At 47.6% G+C, this 21,187-nt stretch overlaps 1 protein-coding gene and 1 long non-coding RNA gene across 5 annotated transcripts in view; one reads left to right on the forward strand and one right to left on the reverse strand.

The window, feature by feature from the left end:
- The window catches only part of COL1A1 (collagen type I alpha 1 chain), a 46,962-nt gene that overhangs the window by 13,549 nt on the left and 12,226 nt on the right, over positions 1 to 21,187 (forward strand). For 2 of the 4 annotated variants that reach the window (XR_009558445.1, XR_009558446.1), the window contains exons 19-40: positions 25 to 123; positions 1,210 to 1,263; positions 2,294 to 2,401; positions 3,505 to 3,558; positions 5,134 to 5,232; positions 6,846 to 6,899; positions 7,012 to 7,110; positions 7,930 to 7,983; positions 9,022 to 9,075; positions 9,187 to 9,240; positions 9,723 to 9,776; positions 11,209 to 11,253; positions 11,363 to 11,461; positions 12,690 to 12,797; positions 14,081 to 14,188; positions 15,443 to 15,495; positions 15,670 to 15,723; positions 17,452 to 17,559; positions 17,656 to 17,709; positions 18,524 to 18,577; positions 19,520 to 19,681; positions 20,497 to 20,604. Coding sequence is in view for 2 of the 4 variants with exons in the window: in XM_035136277.2 (XP_034992168.1) it covers positions 25 to 123; positions 1,210 to 1,263; positions 2,294 to 2,401; positions 3,505 to 3,558; positions 5,134 to 5,232; positions 6,846 to 6,899; positions 7,012 to 7,110; positions 7,930 to 7,983; positions 9,022 to 9,075; positions 9,187 to 9,240; positions 9,723 to 9,776; positions 11,209 to 11,253; positions 11,363 to 11,461; positions 12,690 to 12,797; positions 14,081 to 14,188; positions 15,443 to 15,496; positions 15,670 to 15,723; positions 17,452 to 17,559; positions 17,656 to 17,709; positions 18,524 to 18,577; positions 19,520 to 19,681; positions 20,497 to 20,604 (1,737 nt within the window). In the remaining 2 variants the exon portion in view is untranslated. Of the gene's footprint in view, positions 1 to 24; positions 124 to 1,209; positions 1,264 to 2,293; positions 2,402 to 3,504; positions 3,559 to 5,133; positions 5,233 to 6,845; positions 6,900 to 7,011; positions 7,111 to 7,929; positions 7,984 to 9,021; positions 9,076 to 9,186; positions 9,241 to 9,722; positions 9,777 to 11,208; positions 11,254 to 11,362; positions 11,462 to 12,689; positions 12,798 to 14,080; positions 14,189 to 15,442; positions 15,497 to 15,669; positions 15,724 to 17,451; positions 17,560 to 17,655; positions 17,710 to 18,523; positions 18,578 to 19,519; positions 19,682 to 20,496; positions 20,605 to 21,187 lie in introns of all 4 variants that reach the window. The other 2 variants (XM_035136277.2, XM_035136279.2) reach the window with 1 other exon arrangement.
- Positions 30 to 20,501, reverse strand: LOC118095216 (uncharacterized). The gene is made up of 3 exons (XR_004693813.2): positions 20,142 to 20,501; positions 5,090 to 5,348; positions 30 to 3,589 (listed from the first exon to the last, which is right to left on the reverse strand). It is a non-coding gene; the product is annotated as an uncharacterized LOC118095216 (long non-coding RNA).

Genomic DNA, 21,187 nt, shown 5'->3' on the forward strand with positions numbered 1-21,187 from the left:
ACCAGTGTTGCTTTTTCCTCCTAGGGTGCTCCCGGAACTTCTGGCGCTCCCGGCTTCCCCGGTCCTCGTGGCCCAGCTGGACCTCAGGGTCCCAGCGGCGCTCCTGGTCCCAAGGGTAACAGCGTAAGTCTCACCTGATCGCTCCTCACCTTTTGGCTCGTCATTTAAGTTGTGCCTGCCTTCAGAGATCTTTGAAGAAATTGGAAATAGAGGCGTCTGGGTGGGTTATCCAGGAAACCCAGACTTCTTTAGCCTAACTGGGAGAAAGCAAGGAGGAGCCTGCCATAACATAATTAATTCAGAAAATGCCACTCTCTGCATACCCTCTCCAACTGTGCTTGTTTAATAGCTAAAGCACTGTTTCTTGGTCTTTTTCAACCCATGACCTCTAATACTACCAGTAATACCAGCTCCCCTGCTTTAGCATCGTATAATACACAGGGTTTTAAAATTCTGAAAAGGACAGTATTCCAGAGCAGCTAGATTTGTGTAGCAGGTGGGATAAAGGTATCAAAATGGTAGGCAGTGGTATGCAAATCTCTTTTTTAAGGGTAGCAGTATCCAAGATTATTTAGCAGGACGCTCCTTCAACCAAACCCTATTGTTAACTCTCATATGATGGAAGTTTACATCGAGTTGCATGTTCACGATTACATTCTCAAGTTCCTTTTCCTTGGCTCTGCTTCCTATAAACCAGGCATGGCCAGACCTGGCCCACCAGATGTTTTGGGACTACAACTCCCACCATCCCTAGCTTACAGGACCAGTGGTCAGGGATGATGGGAATTGTAGTCCCAAACCATCTGGAGGGCCAGGTTTGGCCATGCCTACTATAAACTGTCCCTTCCATTCAGGGCCCAAGCCCACAAATCACATGCATCAGCATCATATCAAATCTCTTCCTCTGTGGATTGTCAGCCTGGATAGCTCAGCCAGTTGCATCATGGTGCTGATAACTCCAAGGCTGCAGGTTCAATCCCTGTACGGGGCAACTAAATTGCAGGGGTTTGGACTAGAGGATCCGCAGGGTCCCTTCCAACTCTGCAGTTCCAAGTCTTGATAACAGATGCATGTCGAAAGCCATCTCAGAGAAGCCACATCCCCTTGTTCTCTTGTAAAATAATAAAAATAAAGGATTCATTGTTGTCTTCCTTGTGCTGAATGAGATTTGTGATCATGTTGTTTTCTGTCTCTTCCTAATACGTTTAGGGTGAACCTGGCGCTCCCGGAAACAAAGGAGATACTGGTTCTAAAGGTGAACCCGTAAGTATCCCTCTCACCTGGGATGTATTTCTAAAGTGGTGCATCTATTGCCTGTCGAGGTCCCCAGGACACCCCCCAATAACTCACACAGCACACAGAAATTAAGTTTAAGGTTTTGGGCATAGTTTTGGCCACAACTCTATTTAAATACAAAAATTTGAGTGGTTGCTTAGGCATTGGTTCCATATATACATCATACATCTGTCTCTAAGACAGAACTAAGTCAGTGCGGGGAAAGCATTTTGGGGAGAGAATGGAGCCGGAAGGCTGGCCCTTTGCCTCTCCGCCAAATGTTCCCAGGGGCTCTTGCATGGCCCTAGCCCAGGCACCCCCAAACTTCAGATGTTTTGGACTACAATTTCCATCATCCCTGGCCACTGGTCCTGTGAGCTAGGGATCATGGGAGTTGTAGGCCAAAACATCTGGAGCGCCGCAGTTTGGGGAAGCCTGCTGGGGTACGGACTAAAGCATGTCAGGCCCCTGGATTCCTTTAACGGAATTCACCCGTGTAGCAGCAGCATTGGAGGGGCCTGCACAACCAACAACCAATTCTGGCCCCTCCACCAACCAACAACATAGGAGGGACCGGGACTACCAATCGTGATCCCTCCACCAACCAATTTATGAACCAATGCCTTACAAGTTGTGACGAATTGCTACGCAGTAGGAAAAAACCAAGTGGCACCAGCCAATCAGCCAAATGGGAAAATTCCTACTCAACAGCAGACGACCCCATGACAGGCACAGCAAGATCAAACACAACAGCCTAAATAAAGAGGAGGGTGGGCGGGTGATCCGAAGCTCGCAGCAAAGAGAAAGCCCAATGCTGCGAGCAGGAATATAAGGCCAGTGGGCTGTCCCCCAAATTGCAACATCCAAATCTTCCCCACTACTAGAATCGCAGCCCTGATCATCTAGGCAATCCCACCCAACAGAAGGGTGGGTGTCCTGTTAGCCCCCACCGCAACACGCTTTCTTGTTTCATTTTCGCTTTTGTTAACACCTGCCTCTCCTTCATTTTATCTTCCAGGGCCCCGCTGGTCTCCAAGGCCCCCCTGGTCCACCTGGTGAGGAAGGCAAGAGAGGATCTCGTGGTGAGCCTGGACCTGCTGGCTTGCCTGGACCTGCTGGTGAACGTGTATGTACCAACTTGGTTCTCCATATCACTGCCCTCCCGAACCAAAACTAGTCTCTCCTTAACTGTGGGCAGCAAGATCACACTCTCTTAGCCGCCAGACTAATTTGTGCGCGGGCCATGTATTCGTCTAACATACTCACGGTACATTATTAGATTAGTTAGGAATTGCTAGGTCAAGTTACAAATGAAACCAAAGCAGTCTGGAAAGGAAGCCTCGAGAAGCCTCTGTGAGTCAGAGGAGAGCTATTCTGCAGGGAAAAGTTGTTGCAAAAATAGAGTGCGCTGCAACACTTCAAAGAAAACTGAATCTGCAGATACCTTTGCCATTTATTAGGAGCTGCCTCTTAAGGTGTCTAAGATGTGAGCCCAATTGGTACAATGTGGTCTCTGCTCGTGGAGTGTTTTAAACCCACGAGGACGCACTGTCTAGGCACCGGAAGTGGGCAGAACATGGCTGTCCTTTTCACTTAACAGATCACTCCCTTAAGAATCATCCATGGATTTAGAATTTAGAAAAAGAAACACTGTCATTCTTTTCTGTTCTCGAGTTGAAATCCCAGGGTAGTCCCACGAGAATTGATTTCATACAGAGAAATAAAAAACAAAAAACTGAGACCTTTGAGGTCAAAAGACCACTGCAATATAGCCAGGTCATCAGCTGTGTTTCGAACATCAAACATTTGATCAAATCCAAACTTCCTTCTCCCCTAGACAGTTTCCCTTGTCTTCTTGTTTACTTTTGTTTCTTTGCTCCCTCTTATAATATGCCATCTGGTACTTTCGCTCTTGAGTTACCTGCAACTCTTTGCACACCTTTTCAGTGCCTGATCTCTATTTGTGGGTTGTGTGTGCTGCTTTGAGCATGTGAGGCTGGCAGGTGTGGGGTCCTGTCTTCAGCCTGGGCCCTAAACTAGGATTCTGATATTCTCGAGATTATCCAGAATCTGAATTTACTTTCTTTGGTCTGCATGTGATTCTGTCTTGTGGGATTTGTATTTTGGGTCCTCCTGGCCAATCGGTGTTTATTTTTCCTGTCCTCTTTGATGGAAGAGCCCAGTGCTGTGTATATGGCATTAACCTGTTCTCCTCCTTACCGTTCGCAGGGTGCTCCCGGAAGCCGTGGTTTCCCTGGATCTGATGGCATGGCTGGTCCCAAGGTAGGTTGTAGTCTCACGTTGTCGCTTTCTTCTGTACAGAACAAAAGGTATAAAAAGAATGGGGTGGTGGTGTCATACTTGACCCCTCTCCATCCACTGGCATCACTCCAATGGGCTGAAGTTAGGAAATAATGATTGGCTTGAAAGGTGGGAAGCCTCAGATAAGGCTCTGGGAATGTGGGTCAAGGCAGAGACAGTTAAAGCAGGGAGAGGTGGGATGTTCTCTTAGTAGAAAGGAGCCTGGAGAAATATTAAATGCTACTGAATATGATTTTATTTTTGCTGGCCATTACCTACATTAGGAATAGTTTAAAAGAGGTAAGTGGGTGATGGAAAGAAAGCCTTCTTCATCCTTGAAACTCCCCTTAATCTCAGATAGCCTGAACAGATTTTCACAACGTTGAGAAATGCCAATCTGCACATGTTCTAATGCTATCACAACATGGCTATTTCTCAATTTCCTTCATTTATTTCCTGCCCTGCCAATGTTGATAGTAGGGCTAGTGAAAGTAACAAAATCGAAAATAGCAATTTTCTTTTTTAAAAAAAAAAAATCAAAGCTTCCAGCTCGAATAAACCTCTGTGCCCATACTACTCCCATTTTAAGAGGTGGATGCCGAGTGGGAACTTGGCCAAGCTCCTGCTGAATAAGTTCGCGGCAGGCATGCGCCCAGATCTCTAAGATGGAAGTCTAATTGTCCAGCAAATATAGAAATCCAAGGAGCTCCTTCGCACTAAGTGAATCTGCTTTCTACCTCCCTCCAAAACTCCCCGAAGGAGCTGGGTAGTCTCGAGGAAATTTATAGGGGCCAGCAGGGTTTGCCTAATCATCTGAGAGCATCACATGGCATCCCTTTTGAAGACACTGAAGCCTCATCCTCAAGCCCCCGGATGAATGGTCATTGCTCTCAGCTCTTGCTTAACAACACCAGTTACTTTCATGTCTTCCCACTCCTGCAGTCTTGAGCTTTTTTCTATTCTTTTTTTAAAGGCACCAGATCTTATCTGGAAGCCAGCTTTAGTCCTCCCCGCCGCCCCATCCTTTGCCCTTCCCACCCCAGCAACATTTCATTATTATATATCACACTTTACCCCGTTCTCATGCTCTGGAATTCTCCAGGATAACCTCAAACCACTCACATATGCTCATCTGGCTAAAGAAGAACCAGAGCCCTAGTAGTTATTGCTCATATTGTCGGGTTTGGGGCTTTTTTTAAAAAATGGCTCATATCTTATTTTTTCTGCCCATGAAGATTAAGCCACCCACACAGAATCAGGCAGCCTGGTGTTGGTCTCCTTCCCTTGCTGTCCTCCTAGTGCAGCAATAAAACTGCCAGCATGCTTGCAAAGCTAAGCAGGGTCCAGTATGGTTTCAAACTGGAGGAGGAACCGTGTGTTCAGATTCTCTCATTGCAAAGGGCTTGGACTAGATGGCCCTCGAGGGCTACAATTCTGTGAATCTTAGATTGAGCTCTGATATCACACAACAGCTTTCTGAACCAGAAGAAGATGAAACAATGTCGGCATTTACCTGCAGTGCTTAATGGGATAACTTGACCGCTTTTCCTCTTCCAGGGCCCACCTGGCGAGCGTGGCTCTCCCGGCCCTGCTGGCCCCAAAGGAAATACTGGCGAAGCTGGACGCCCCGGTGAGCCTGGTCTCCCTGGAGCCAAGGTGAGTGAATTGCAAGAGATCTGGCAGATTTGCAAATGCGATCTGGCCCATACGCTTTCCTGTTAGGCCCCTGGGCAGTGGGGAATGAGGTGCATTCTGCCAGAAGCTTCCATGCCCTAGAGCGGAATTTAGAAACAAACTGTGTTAGGAAATCACAAGCTTCCCTTGTTGTTATAGTAATTGCACCTAGAAAATAACATAGGACTTTGAAGTATGCAAAGGACTTTGCACTCCCTGTCACATCCATCCTAACAACTTGGCAAGGAGCAGAGGCAGATTTCGGGCAGCACGACCGGTTCTGCCGCACTGGGCGCTGAGCCGGGGGGTGTCGCAAATATGACATAGTGAATTGAGCAGAACGGGAGGCGAGAGCCAGGGGGCACCAAATTGTGGCATTGCTGCTAAAATTTGAAAGACCACCCCTGCAAGGCAAGTCTGCAACGGTCCCATTTTGCAGATGGGAAAATGAGGCTGAGAAATACATAAGTGAATTGAAAGCAGGAAGACTTTTGGCGACAGGTTTTAGTGTCCTCTTTGGGCTGTTTTTTGTTTTAACGAAAGGGCCATGATGGGATAAGGGTAAGAATTCACCCAGTTAGAATGAGGGTAATGGATGGTATCGTGGCGCCCTGTAGCTCCCTATGTGATCCTTCATTGGTGAGGGTCATTTCTGGAAGGAGAAGAAATAGCAGCAATGTGGGGAAGCAATGGCTGCAAACAGCACCATCAAAGTAAAAGCATGGAGTTTTTAGGGGGAAATTCAGCCTCCCTGAACACCCCGTTTTTGCCAAGAACATATTCAGAGGCAAACATTCAGTGCAACTCTAGAAAGAAGTGACTTGCCCAAGGGCACTAGAAAATTAAATACAGCATTGTAAATTTAACTCGGGGGCTTATTAGCCAAGCTGAAAAACCCTTCTTACTGGGTCACACAAGCTCTCAAATCCTTCTTTGTTTAGTGATTTAAACCCTGCTTTCTAGGCCCCTTTTCAAGATGCAAAGGGGATCATTACGCCCATCTATCTAATGCATCGATCTGCCACTTTCTTCCATGAGCTCAGGGCAAATTACAACAAAATTAAAATCGGATTTATTTATTTATTTAAAAAAGCACCAATTAATCTGAAATAAAACAAAACCAGAAGGACGACTGCAAAGCAGGACTCGAACTGGAACTGATTTAACAGAAACCAGCAATCCCTAGAATTTTCTTGGAAACAAAAGTCTCCCCCCCCCCCGGCGAAAAAAACCACCAGCTGCAAGGGACACTTATTGGATTTATTAGCTACTCAGATATTCTGTACAGCTGGAGACTATTTAAAGGAAGGGTGAGGGAGAACACTTCCAGAAGGGGCTCTGAGTGCGAAAGCTGTAAAGAAGCATTTAGGAGAACTGGGAATCGTTCACAAAAGAGATGCGCAATAAGGGGTTCCTATGAGAAACGGATGTTTTCAAAACAGGGGTTGTACAGCATTTATGAGTGATTGTTGCTGTGCTGAATTGGGTGGCAAGGGCAGAGCAATCCTACCTTACCCTTTCTGGTTCACAAACCCTCTTTGTTATTGACCAAAGGATGTTTCCTAAGTCTCCTTCCTTTTCCCTCCCACCTGTAGGGTCTGACTGGTAGCCCTGGAAGCCCTGGCCCCGATGGCAAGACTGGACCCACTGTGAGTAGCAACAGGATGGCATCCTTCATTTCTTTCCTTAGCTCAGAAACGAAGTGTTCTTTTTTTAAAAAAAAAGCACAAAAAACTTATGGGCTTTTTCGTCTCCTAATAGGGCCCTGCTGGTCAAGATGGTCGCCCTGGACCTGCAGGTCCACCAGGTGCAAGAGGTCAAGCTGGAGTCATGGGATTCCCTGGACCTAAAGGCGCTGCTGTAAGTAACTGCTTACTCTTCCTGAATCTCAAGCTCCCTGGGATGAAAAAGAAAAGAAAATTCGAGGATGGCAAAATCCAGCTTTCTCCTCGCAGTGCCCAGTCTTCGCTCAAAGTTTAGCTTGCTGCATTGCCATGAAAATGGCAGGACTTCATTTCAGGACTTCCTGAAATGGCTGCCTTCAAGTCTTCGTGAAATTATGGCTGGCAATGCCTGCAACTGCAAGCTCCTTCTAGCTGCCCTTTGAGCAACTAGAGGGACAAAACAACAACAACAAAGACCAAAATTATAAAGACCAAAATTGTTGGTCATTTCTGTTCTTCGTTGTGGTTCTGCATCTGAACCATGGGACATCACAGCATGGTTTCATGCACCCTATTCTTTAGATGGCCCCCTTTCCAGAACTGAATCTTCAGTTCTTGTATTGGACCATAGAATTAAGCAGATTGTTGCAGTGACTCTGCTTTGGGTATGTGGTGAAACAGTTGCAGTCCAGAGATCCAGTCTGAGCAGTAGGCACACAAGACAGGTTATGGCTCCTTGTTCATCAGTGTTTTGCAACACAAAGCTACCCTTCAGCCAAAAATCATCCCCACAAATGCAGCAACGTGCAGGTGCTGTGGTTTCCCCATGACTGGTTTTATCCATTTGTGGTCCAAATTTTGAACACAGCATACACATACTCTGGATTTGACTCGTTCTAGTAAGACCCGAAGAGTGCAATGAAGTCCCACTGCTACGAATATCTTCTTGCTCACTGCTCACAAAGTTGTCAATCCCGTCTCTGAAATGACCCCCTTTGCCGCCCTCTTCTTCTAGGGTGAGCCCGGAAAACCTGGAGAGAGAGGTGCCCCTGGACCTACCGGTGCTGTTGTAAGTATTTCGCTTAATGCCCTCTGCAACCAGGTTCAGATACGGCTTTGCATCCGCACAGGGATTTTTAGACGAAAGCAAGAAATCTCTGGTACTTGTTCGCTATAGCAAGCCCCGTTGCAGCAAGGAAATGGATTTGACCCCAAGACACTATATAGATGTCAGGGGCTGGTCTGGATCAGAAGATTGGGGAATGCAATTGCAGGAAGATCAGTTCCTAACAGAAGAGGAGGGAAAATATTTGCCCTCCCTGCTTCCAGAGTTTCCAGAAGCAGAGAGACAGGCAGACACAGAAGCTGCACATTTCAGAGAGCTATGAGATAGTAGCTAAGCAACCAGAAGGGAGGGAGCAGCTGGGTAATACATCAATTGAGAGTGGTGGGGAACCTCACCCCAAACTCAGAGGCCTGAGCGTGTCAGAGAACAAAGGAGATGCGGGGGGCACGGGGACTTCCCGTTGGCACACGTCTTGCTGCGGAAAGTGGGGAGGAGTCAGAGTAGGCAACTGATAACCTTGTGGAGGGTTGCCTGTTTGTGCTGGTAGCAGAATGCTGTAATAAAAGGACTATAAATCTACCAAATGCTCGTTAATTCTTATCGGTGGCTCACCGGAAGGGAGAGGGGAACTCCCGTACTTGACAATAGAACATAGAAGTGATCAGAACCCTAGCTTTCAATCTATGTAACAGAGAAGGCTGAGAGCAGAGGGAGAGGTTGGGGACTGGTCAATTTGTCCTGGGCCTTTCTCCCACAAGCCAGTCAGAGAGCAGTGGAGGAGCAGGCAAGGCAAAGTTCTGGGAAGGCTTTACTAAGGACAAATCACAAATGAGATGCATTTGTGTGGAGAATCACACAAAGAAGCACACAGATGTAGAGGCTGCGAGTTTGACAGTGGTACAGAGTGACAAGGAAGTCAATGCAATGAATTCAGAAGATCTGGACACAGGAGTAGAAAAATGCTTTCAATGTAGACTGTTCTCCAAAGAGTCCATCCAGATCCTCTCATCTCTGCCTTTTTGATCCTCTTCTCCGCTGCAGGGTGCTCCTGGTAAAGATGGTGAAACTGGTGCCCAAGGACCCCCTGGCCCAAGTGTAAGTATGAATTCTTCCGTGATCCCACTTTCCGTACCATTGATGGCTATTGTAGGAAGCCACTCTTTGAAGCCTACCAACCTTTGAACTTCCCTTTGCTTCCCATCCCAGGGCCCTGCTGGAGAAAGAGGCGAACAAGGTCCCGGTGGAGCTCCTGGATTCCAGGTAAAAAAAAGGCTTTCCATGAAAAGAGGCACATACAGAACTGCATGTGTATTTTCTGCCACAGCAAAACTCCAAATTTGGAAGCCGGCGGGATGGGGAAGAAACTTCAGGGATAGCAATAAACGATGCAAACATAGTGCATTTCTGCATTTTGCATGCTTAAACCTGCTCCTTTGCTTCAGGTTTTCAGATTTCTTTGCAAATTTTCTGGAAGGAGTGGGAGGCAACAGTACAGTATAATAGTTTGACGGGGACAACATGCAAATATGTTCTTCAAATCAAGGGTTTGAAGAAGAAAAAAGGAAAGCTGGGAAATTTAACTATGCAGAAACCATGACAACAGCCATCAATGCCTGTGCTTTTGCACAAAAAAGAAAAATTGTGGGTGATCAAATTATAGCATAGATATAGCTAACCTCTTTGAAAAGCAAGATTTCAGCTCCTAATCTAACTCTTTCTCCATCTCTGGTTTTCTCTTACAGGGTCTTCCCGGTCCTGCAGGTGCCCCTGGTGAATCTGGAAAGCCTGGTGAACAGGTAGGAAATGAGGCTGTGCCTAGAGAAATGTGAAGAAGAGACTATTGGGTTTGGAGATAGGTAGTTTAGGGTCTGATCTGAGCATGCTGGCTCCCCAGTAAGCCTCGCTCCACATACTGTATAGATATGGCATTTGCATCTGCCTTCCTGAATACCTCCAGACATAATGCAATACTTACACCATACTATAGAAAGACTTAAGGATACCTTGAGGAGAACTGGGTTGTCAAGCTTCTCCCCACTTAGCTTCTTCTGCTTGGTTATTCACAATCTACATGCACACACACAGCAGGGTGAGGTTTCTCCCCCTTTGAATAGCTGGAGGGAATTTCAGCAGGCAAAGTTTGCTCCTTCCTTTCAGGACCATGCCATGGCAAGCTTAGAATCCCTTAGCTCGGGTGGCTTTCTTTAGAAAGGCTTCATCCAGTCCTTGCAACAACAACAAAGTACAGTGCTTGTGCTGAATCTATCCAGTAACTTTCTGAGAACCACATGCACCCTTTGCATTGAATGAATTGGAAGCTGTGCAATCATAGCAGAGTCCGTGCCATGCCTGCTTTTCATATGACGCTTCTCTCATGCTTCCTATGCAATGCCAATGGACTTCCAGTTGATTGGCCAACAATAAAAATTCAGAGCACCTGCAAAGAAGTATATAGGGAGGGCGGGAAGGAAATATTTTCCTTTTGCATGGCCCAATGGCCATAGAAACCTCCCATATTGTAGGCAACAGATCTGTATCTCCCCCATGTCCTTCTCCTACTAGAGATAGGGTTGATTGTTAAAACTGGGATTTCAGGCATTCAAAGCACTGTAGATACTTGATGCTTCTTGTTGCTGAAGGAGACATTGTCTCAGCGAGGTGAAGAGATGCTGAAGTGAGTGAAGTCCTTAGTTTAGGCCTAGTGGACTCTTTCAGTAAGCCATTGGATTGGACACAACTTGATGATTCAAAACACAAAGGGCTTTTTGATACCTGTGCGTATCAAATCCAGGCTAATATTCAGGCTAATATTCTGCAGCTGACGTTGGCATTTTAAAAGAGTCTGTCTTCAGATCCTGTCCACATGTTTCCAACGTGCGCTTTTGGAGAAGCCGTCAAGGGAGGTTTACAATGCATACCTCCTGAAGCATCTCCTAGCAGGCAATAATAGCTAGATACTTCCCATTGTGCTGTCCAGTTTCCTCCATGCTTTTATATGCTAGAGGCCCTTGCCCACACTGTGCAAATCCTGCCACTTCAGACTTGAGCTGTTCCTTCTAGAATTCCATAACTCAAAGGGACCATAAGTCCACAAAGTCCTCAGCCGTGAAGCAGCAAAATCCATCCCCATTGCTGCACAGCAGGACCATCCACCGGCCCCATCTTGGATTACCTATGACACCTGGATGTCAAAGATTCATTAACCAATGGGTTTTCTTCTTCTGACAGGGTGTCCCTGGTGATGTTGGTCCTCCTGGTCCCTCTGGTGCAAGAGTAAGTGAAGATCTTCTTCTCCATACTGGTCTTCCATATGTATTTTCACTGGTCCACTGCTGTTTACTGTGATGCTGGCGTTCTAACCAGATCTCTTTCCTCCCTCTAGGGCGAGAGAGGTTTCCCCGGTGAACGTGGTGTCCAAGGCCCCCCAGGTCCTCAGGGCGCCCGTGGTTCTAATGGTGCTCCTGGTAACGATGGTGCTAAGGTAAGGGTTCCTGATAGGGGCGGGCCCCTTATAAATGATGGGATGTATTCCATTGCTAATGGTTATTCATGTCCTTTTTCTTCCTTTGAAAATATCTTGCATGACAAATATAAAAATCGGTCTTGGATACTTGTTTTCAAATGATCAGGGTCAGATTTTGAGCCACATAGGCAACAAGACATCTATAAACCAAGAGGTGGAGAAAACAATCTATGGTTTCTGAGGCATCCCCTCACACCTCCTGTTCTTCTCAACCCTGGTGATGTACGGTGCTCACCAGCTTAAGACAGAGTGGGAGCACCTGTAGTATTCAGGATCCTTTTATGAGCTTATGCAACTTGATAATAGTGCATCTCCATACACAGAGAAAGAGAGGTTATAAGGCTATTGGGCAAATCAGGAGTAGAGGCCCACAGCTGAGCTGTTTCATTTCATCAGGGCTGGGCTAAGTTTTGGAATCCAACCAACCATCTACCATGAAGCAGGACACAGCTTCCATTCTGCTATCTTATTACATTCCAGGCCACATGGGACAAGCCCTGGGACCTTCTTTCTCCCTTCAGCACCTAGAGACACATTTCACTCCAAGCGAGGCAACTTTTGCACCCTAGTATCCTTAGTTCCTACAGGGACCCAGGTGGCGCTGTGGGTTAAACCACTGAGCCTAGGGCTTGCTGATCAGAAGGTCAGCGGTTCGAAGCCCTGTGACGGGGTGAGCTCCCGTTGCTTGGTCCCAGCTCCTGCCAACCTAGCAGTTTGAAAGCACGTCAAAATGCAAGTAGATAAATAGGAACCGCTACAGCGGGAAGGTAAACGGCGTTTCCGTGTGCTGCTCTGGTTCGCCAGAAGTGGCTTTGTCATGCTGGCCACATGACCTGGAAGCTGTACGCCGGCTCCCTCGGCCAATAACGCGAGATGAGCGCGCAACCCCAGAGTCGGTCATGACTGGACCTAATGGTCAGGGGTCCCTTTGCCTTTATCCTTAGTTCCTTAGTATCATCTACCCAATCCCTCCGAACCACTGCCTTCCTGGGTGCAACAAGGATCTTCTTCCCTAGGATACAGACTGAAAATGTGAAAAATAAATAAATGTTGTTTTGCAAATGTGTATGAGGCAGACAGACAGAATTCAGAAGGGATTGGGTGCTGCCATCTATGCTGGGCCTGGTATCTTAGCTCTGTTTCTGATATGTGTTGTTTGTTTGTTTGTTTGGCTCTGCTCCTCTAGGGTGATGCTGGTGCTCCTGGTTCCCCCGGAAACCAAGGTCCTGCTGGCCTTCAGGGTATGCCTGGCGAACGTGGTGCTGCTGGACTGCCTGGTGCCAAGGGAGAGAGAGTAAGTATCTGGTCCTTGGAAACAATGCCATCCAAATGGCAGCTCACTAACTTAACCGACCTATAAAGAAGGCGAACAAGCAAACAACAATGGCAACAGCCCCCTGACGCTTCCAAATATAACCCTCCGCTTAGGAGGCTTTCCCAACTTCTTCTCGTATCTCTCTCCAGCCCACTTTCACGACAAACCACCATTACTGCAACTGTGCAGAGATAATTTTGACACAGATCCTCATGCCCACAGGTTCATATGAGGGTCATAGGGGGGCCAGTGGATGGAAGGCTTAATAAAAACAGGAGGTCACTTGCAAAACTGTTGCTGTTTTTCAGGTGGGATTTACCTGCACGCCAACAAACTCAGGCTGTGCAATTGAAGTGTGCTTGGTGTTGTGTGGCAACACACCCACTTCCCCCCAACACAGGACTTTTAAGTGATAAAGAGAGTGATAGGAAAACGCAATGGGCTATTGACTGGCTTTGTAACACACCATCTCAATTGGGTGGGAAGTAGCATCTGAAGTTGCCTTACGCTGACTCAGAGAAGTGGTCCATCAAACTCAGTACTCTGTCTCTTTCAGTTCCACCATATCTGGCTGAGACATTTCCCACTCCCAGCACATGGGATCTTTTCTTTTCTTTTTTTTAATGAATAAAAGGCCAGAAATCTAACCTAGGGCCTGCTCCATGCAAGGCCTGTGATGTGACCCCAGACCTTCCTCTATTTGAAGTAGGCTGCTGGCAGAATCGTAATGTGGGAAATAAGGAACAGGAAGATGACATTAAATTCTGCTCTCTGGTATTTAGAAACTCCCCTCCTTAAAATACCCAGTGGGCAGACGACTCTTCCCTTCTGTATGGCCAAAGCAAGAGGGTGGTTGATGCAGTCCTCCAGATGTTGCTGGACTATAGCTGCCAGCATCCCTGACCATCATCCACGCTGGCTGGGGATGAATAGAAATTCAACATCTGAAGGGGCACAGTTTCCCCACCTCTGGCTTGCGGCTTTTGCCTTCAGGGTTGGCCTAAGAGTTTGGAATGAAGGGCAGATCTTGGGGTGCTATCCAGCACCTAGTCCTTCTTCCACCAGTTTCCTTGAGATAAATTCCCTCGCGCCAAACTCGGCTCGACATCCTCATGCAGATTCTGCTAGATGGCCGGATCTCTTTCAAGACCTTCGGATATGAGACACATGGTTTCGTCAACAGAGAGTTCTTCCTCCTAGTTCTTGCACCTGCCTGTTCCTTTCGGTGCTTCATGGTTTGCTCTGTTTCTCCTTCCTCCTAGGGTGACACTGGTCCCAAAGGTGCTGATGGTGCTCCTGGCAAGGATGGAGCTAGAGGATTGACTGGACCCATTGGCCCACCTGGACCTTCTGGTGCTCCTGGTGACAAGGCAAGTGCTCCACGGACTTTTGTACCTCCTTTCCAGAAAAAGGTCTAGTGATCTCCAGTTGTCAGGTGTCTAGGTGCATTTTCTGACGTTTTAACGGATTTGTGAATGCGCTGGGAGCTATTTGGCCCCTTCCAACTTGGGCTTTGACACCACTTCTTTTGCAAAGCATGCAGTGGAGAGACAGGGTCAGTTGGAAACTCTTTCCTGACCAGGTGTTCTGATGGCATAAGGATGCAGAGATCCAACTTGGCCCTTTCTAGTCAGCTCAGTGTCCCCGCCCTGCATGCTGACAGCCAGAATAGGGCAGCCATGGGGACAGCCCCCTTTCCCAAGGAATTCTGAGAATCTCAGGATGGTGTGCCCTTGTTGGATCCTGATCGTGGCATTTTAGCCCACGATGATTGGCTTCATCTGAAGCCCTCAGTCTCTGTGAGGGTCAGCTGGGCTAGGCTTGGGCAGAGAGCAAGAGGCTAGTGGAATAGCTCATGTCCACATGGACCAGAGCTGATTGGACAGGGGCTAGTTTGAAATTAAAGCAGCGGCCAGCAACTAGATTCAGTGATAGGTCAATCTGGAGTGGAGCACTGGGGAGAAGAGCTTAGCCCCTTCCTTCTCACCTTATTCACTTCATGCCACCTGGACACCCATCGCTGGCTGAGGCTGAGGCTACAACCTCCACAAAAGCATCCTGCCTGTGGGAAGGACACTGGATGAAAGTTGTTGGCTGTGGAAAGAACACATGGGGATGAAGGGCTTCTTTTTGCCTGCAGAATTGCATGGATGAGAGCAATGGGCCGACAGGTGATCATCTGCAGGCCACATTGTCTCACAGGCCACCCTGACTACACAGTTAAAGGATTTCCCCAGCTCAGTCTGCTATATCATGTATACCATTCAGGTGTGCTTTCAGGTCCTACGAATAGGCTAGGCTGAAAGATATGGACATGATCAGCCTTCCCATCTCCCCTCTCCAGCCACATACAATCCAAGCTTGGATCATAGAATCACAGATTTGTAGAATTGGAAGAGGGACCGCAAGGGTCATCTTGTGTCCAACCTTCTGCAATGCAGGAATCTTTCATCCAACGATTAAGAGTCTCATGCTCGGCTGACTGAGCTATTGCATCCTGGTTTTTTGTTTTGTGTTTGTTTTGGTGCTTTTTTCCTACTTGTGTTACAGCGCCTTTTGTGCTTCCTCATGGTTCCCTGGAGCATAACTTCATCTCTATTTCCTTTCTTTTCTTCCTCAACCAGGGTGAAGCTGGTCCTTCTGGTCCTGCTGGTCCCACCGGTGCTCGTGGTGCCCCCGTAAGTCCTTTCTTTTCCATCCTAGAAACATAGAATGGTAGAATTGGAAGGTACCCCAAGGGTCATCTACCCCCCTGCAATGCAGGGATCTCATTCTTATCACCTTCTGCCATTCTTTGACCCTTCCTATCATCACCACTGACCAAATGCATTTGTCCCTTTTTCCTTCCCAGGGAGATCGTGGTGAGCCTGGCCCTGCCGGACCCGCTGGATTTGCTGGCCCCCCTGTGAGTGTTCGGTTCTCATCAAACTGTTGGTTCGTTGCATGTTGGGTGTCAGGTGCAGGGCGGACAATCCTTCCATTTGGCACACATTGTGGCAAACAAGCGACAACAGTTGACAGGCAAAGTTGGCGACGAAAAGCACCTGTAGATTGTTATCAAGTGATCTCTGGTAGGAGAACGTTATACATTCCAGGCATTGCAATTGCTCAGTTAGCAGCGCTCATAAAGTAAAGAAAATAGTCCCAATTTGGGGTGTATTCATAGAATCATAGAACTGTAGAGTTGGAAAGGACCCCAAGGTTCATCTAGTCCAACTCCCTGCAATGGAGGAATCTCAGCTAAAGCATCCATGACAGATGGCCATCCAACCTCTGCTTATGAACCTCCAAGGAAGGAGAGTCCACCACCTCTGAAAGAGATCTTTCCACTGTCGAACAGCTCTTACTGTCAGGTTTTTCCTGATGTTTAGTCGGAATCTCCTTTCTTGTAACTTGAAGCCATTGATTCAAGTCCTACCCTCCAGAGCAGGAGAAAGCAAGCTTCCTCCATTTTCCACGTGACAGCCCTTGAGATATTTGAAGATGGCTATCATGCCTTCTCTCAGTCTCCTCCTTTCCCAGGCTAAACATACACAATTCCTTCAACCGTTCCTCATAAGGCTTGGAAGAACAATTCAGTTCTTCCTTACCTTCCTCCTAACTACAGCAAACAAGCAAGCATTTATTAGTGCACTGTTGGGGTGGCAAATTGAACCCAACAGTGCCTTTTTCAGTGGCATAAGGCCACTTAACTTTCATTGCTACTTTCATTGGAGAACAAGGTGGGGTACGATTAAAATAGGAGCCCAGACAGCAATCCTCCATGTCCTACTTGAATCCATTTTAGGAATATTTTCCAGAACTGGGTGAACTTGAGTGTAGAGCCACTAAAGAACCGGCTCAGTCAAGACAGTGAATCACAAGTTGATTTGGCTTCCATGCTGTTTCTTGATGACATATGGATCTGCCAATTGCTTTGCAAGTGCTCGTCCTGTTTGTCCTCCCAACAAATCCCCTGAGGTTGATTAAACTGAGAGATAGGTGATGCTTGAACCCAAAGCTGAGGAGTGGCCATTTGAACTTGGATTTCCCCATGTCCCAAGCTGAACTGCAACCGGGTTGACTCCACTATGTAACTGAGAGAGACTGGGAACTGAATCTCCCAAACCTGATCGAGAGCCCTCCTCTCCATTTGCACCCTCCCCGCTCCAGGTTGAGCAAACCTTGCTTCTCATGCTGCCTCTTCCTGTTTGATTCACACCTGGTAGGTTGGTAATGTGGTCCAACCTCCTCTGGCACGATGAGATCATTTCAGGGGTCAGCAAACTTTTTCAGCAGGTGGCCGGTCCACTGTCCCTCAGACCTTGTGGGGGGCTGGACTATATTTTGGAAAAAAATATGAACGAATTCCTATGCCCCACAAATAACCCAGAGGTGCATTTTAAATAAAAGGACACATTCTACTCATGTAAAAACATACTAATTCCCGGACCATCCGCGGGCCGGATTTAGAAGGCAATTGGGCCGCATCCGGCCCCCAGGCCTTAGTTTGGGGACCCCTGGATCATTTAGTCAGATGTACTTGGGCGATGCAGAGAAAGATACATTAATGTCTTCCATCTTAAGTGGATACGTCTTTCCTTTTCCATCCTTCTGTAACACACCACCACCTGCTCTGCTCTTACCTCCACAGGGTGCTGATGGACAACCTGGTGCTAAAGGTGAACAAGGTGATGCTGGTGCTAAAGGCGATGCTGGTCCCCCCGGACCTGCTGGTGCCACTGGACCTCCCGGACCCGCTGTAAGTGTCCCTCTTGTTGCACCCCAATCTCTTTTGTGAACCCATCACCTTCCATCAGCCTTTGGCTTAACACTGTCTTCCTCCCGCCTGTTGCAGGGTGCTGTTGGTGCTCCTGGACCCAAAGGTGCTCGTGGAAGTGCAGGACCCCCTGTGAGTACCTTCTTCTTCTGCATTATTAAGCTGGGTGCGAGTCAAAAATGCATTCATCTCCGAAACTCCGAGCTTTCACACCCTAAGGAAATTGCTCCCAGTTCACCACCCCGGGACATATAAAGCAGACCGTGGGTTTGAAAACGAATGCAGCTCTCGGCTGCAGTAGTGGGCTGCAGAAATGAACCACAGAAAGGAGCATGCAACTTCTGCCCAGAAAGATAGATCACAGTCTATGTGAGGTGGGCAAGACCTCTTTAGCACCTGATCTATAATAGTTAATCGGTATTCACAGCAGACCAGCTATGCCGTGGTGAGGAAAAGTCTCTGTGTATGTTCAGAGGCTCTCACTAGCTAGCCTAAACCCATCTAATACACAACAGGGGGTGGGAATCACATTCCAGAGCTTGCAGGTTCTAGCTGAAATTAAGCACGAGCTGATTGCCAGGCAATTAGCTGAAATTAAGCACAAGCTGATTGCAATGCAATTAACCTTGATCACGTAATCCAAACTGGTTTAGTTGCATGGTGTATGAGGATCTCTAGCTGGTAGAAACGAATAATAAAATAAAATAAAATCCACACCCTTTTCCTGCATACCCAGAAACAGTAGTGGCAAGATGCTAGAAGAGCTGAGATTTCATTATCTTTCTGTGGCAAGGAGCTTTGGCATTGCAAAGAGGTTGTCGAACTGAAAAAAATTAAGACAAAATCTGTTGCAGGATCCTACTGAGTGGGGAATCTGTGTTAGAATCACACGTATGGTAGGGGAGGAGTTATTGAAAAGGAACCTTCTCTTCCCTTCCTTTCATAGGGTGCTACTGGATTCCCCGGAGCTGCTGGAAGAGTCGGACCCCCTGGCCCATCTGTAAGTACCCTCCCACAAAACACGCACATGCCGGCATTTAGAAAGCTGTTACACAACCCCCAGGTGGCTGGTGATGGGTGAGGATGCTCAGTAAGAAGTCCCTTAGAGCCTACATTATAGGATCTACATAGGGCCTACAAAGATATATGTTGACTCTCTCGGCGGCAGAGAGGATGGCAAAAGAGGGCCATAAGGTAGAAAAGATACAGACTGAGAATAGAGCTGAATCAATTCATATCTAAATATATACAATGGTTTTAGTCCGAACCAGAAGTATTCCTTATAGAAGTTGGAAGGGACCACAAGAGTGATCCAGTACAGCCCCCTTCAAGTAGTCTTTGTACATCCACATTAATTTTTATACGCCCAAGTTTGCAAACTGGATACCCAGGGGTTTTTTCCCCAAAATTTTAGCCCCATCCCCCCACAATAATAATAATAATAATAAAACAGCTTTCAGACACAGCAGAAATTGTTGGGCCTTACGGATTATTACAGCACACAAGCATCTCTAGATATGTTCATACCGCTAACTTAACGGCCTTTCCTTCTTCATGGAATTGTGGCTGGGGAGGAAAGGCCAAGGATCTTTTAGCATTAAGTTCTCAGCATCCTCGCCGAAACTGCAGTTCCCAGGATTTGCTGGAGCAAACCACGACATTTAAATGACGCTGTCACATAAGCTTGGGCAGGCTTTTCGTTTCAGCTGGCTCTACTTGGAGCTGCACCTGTTTCGAAATGCGGTGGCCCAAGCTTTTGGCTGTCTCTAGGAACATACAACCCAACGCAAAAACTCCTTCTCATTCTCAGCGACCCACTAGAACCGCACTGGGGTGGGGTGGGGGGGTCCTTCCTCAAAGATGCTTCCATTGGCGACACTGTTCCCCAACTCAACAAACAGCCTGTGACTGATTTGCTTGCCCTCTCTCTTTCCCCCCAAAGGGTAACATCGGCCTTCCCGGCCCCCCAGGCCCTGGTGGAAAGGAAGGTGCCAAAGGACCCCGTGGTGAGACTGGACCTGCCGGCCGCCCTGGTGAAGCTGGACCTGCTGGCCCACCCGGACCTCCCGGTGAGAAGGGCTCTCCTGGTTCCGATGGACCTGCTGTAAGTAAATGCCACATCTTTACCTTTCATTCCTCGAGCCAAACTTGGGCGCCTCCTCCATGGGGTTATCTCCCTGGCACAGCACCTGGCTCCCTGTAAGCCGCCCAGCTGCCATGTTAACAATTTCCCTGCCTTAAATTGGCTTTGGAATTTCCTACTGCTTGTGCAAATCTTTATGGCTGCATCTCGTCAGCGGCCATGTTTTAGTGAGCATCAGAATGCCACAGAATGGCTTCCTACTTTATAGACCAGATCCATTAGTTCAGATTGTTACTTGCCAAGTGTTTGGGTTTTTTAAAATGTGGGATGTGTTTCAGTAGAAAAGGTAGCCCTTGCCACGCGGGATCACACTTTGCTTAAAGGTGAGCCTGGAGAGAAATCCCCTAGCCAGCCAAGATACAACAAGGTGTGGGTTCCTTTAGGCAAGGTATGGGTAGAAAGCCCCCTGGGCATTACTCACAACGTAAAGTGGAGTCAGGACATTCAACAGCTCTTCTCCTTCAAGCAAGCCCACCATGTTCTTATTTCCCAGCCTGCCTGGGGTCTTCTTTCTTCTTTGGCGATCACTTGTAGCCAAGTAAGATTGTCTTCCATAAACGCGGTTTTAACAGTGAGTCCGTAAGTGACTGTGGAGGCCAATTCTGCATCCACACGTCCTTCCACTTCATTGCTTGCTGCTGAAGTGCTGCTGAGGCCCAGCTCACCTCCAACCCTTCCGCAGCGCAGCTTAATGCTGGCGAAAACGAAATGCGTCTTTCCAGCCAGGAACACCTCTCTGTCAACACCTCATGCTCATGTCTGTTTTCCTCCTGCAGGGTGCACCTGGTACTCCTGGCCCACAAGGTATCGCTGGACAGCGCGGTGTTGTTGGTCTTCCTGGACAAAGAGGCGAGAGAGGTTTCCCTGGTCTTCCCGGACCATCCGTGAGTGCTCTTCTCTGACAAACTCTGCGCAGAAAGTCTGGGTTCAGTTTCCTTCTGAGCTTTGAGGGGCTGGTGCTTGCGGGCTGGGGAACAATGAGGAAATTTTTATTTGAGGGGGAATGTTTCTTAAGGGGACTCAGCCACATAGAAGGCTGAAAATGCAAGGATACATATAAGCAAAATAGACACACACACACACACCGAGCCTAACTGGGACATATGACCCAAACATACCCAGCGTCCGCAAGGAGGACACGCAATTAGAAGTTTAGTTATCAATTGGCAAAGCACTCAATTGCATCAGCTCCTAAGGTGCAAGAATCTAGCTAGCTGAACAGGTCCTCCTTCAGACCAATGGTCTGTCCCAGCAGTTGCAGCAAGCAACCAGTGACTTTTCCTGCGTGTCATGCCCAGCTGCTCCTGTCCCTTTAAGCCCCTCCTCGGAGACAGTGCGAGAATAAAAAATAAATAAAAAGTCAATACCATTATCCTGTAGAAACGGAGCAACATGTTTTCCATATTGCATCTATGGGCTCACCCACACTTAACTTTTGCCCCAGGCTTTCTTAAGCACAAGTCTTGC

The sequence above is a fragment of the Zootoca vivipara genome, chromosome 13 (assembly GCF_963506605.1).
Source record: "Zootoca vivipara chromosome 13, rZooViv1.1, whole genome shotgun sequence".
Lineage (NCBI taxonomy): Eukaryota > Metazoa > Chordata > Lepidosauria > Squamata > Lacertidae > Zootoca > Zootoca vivipara.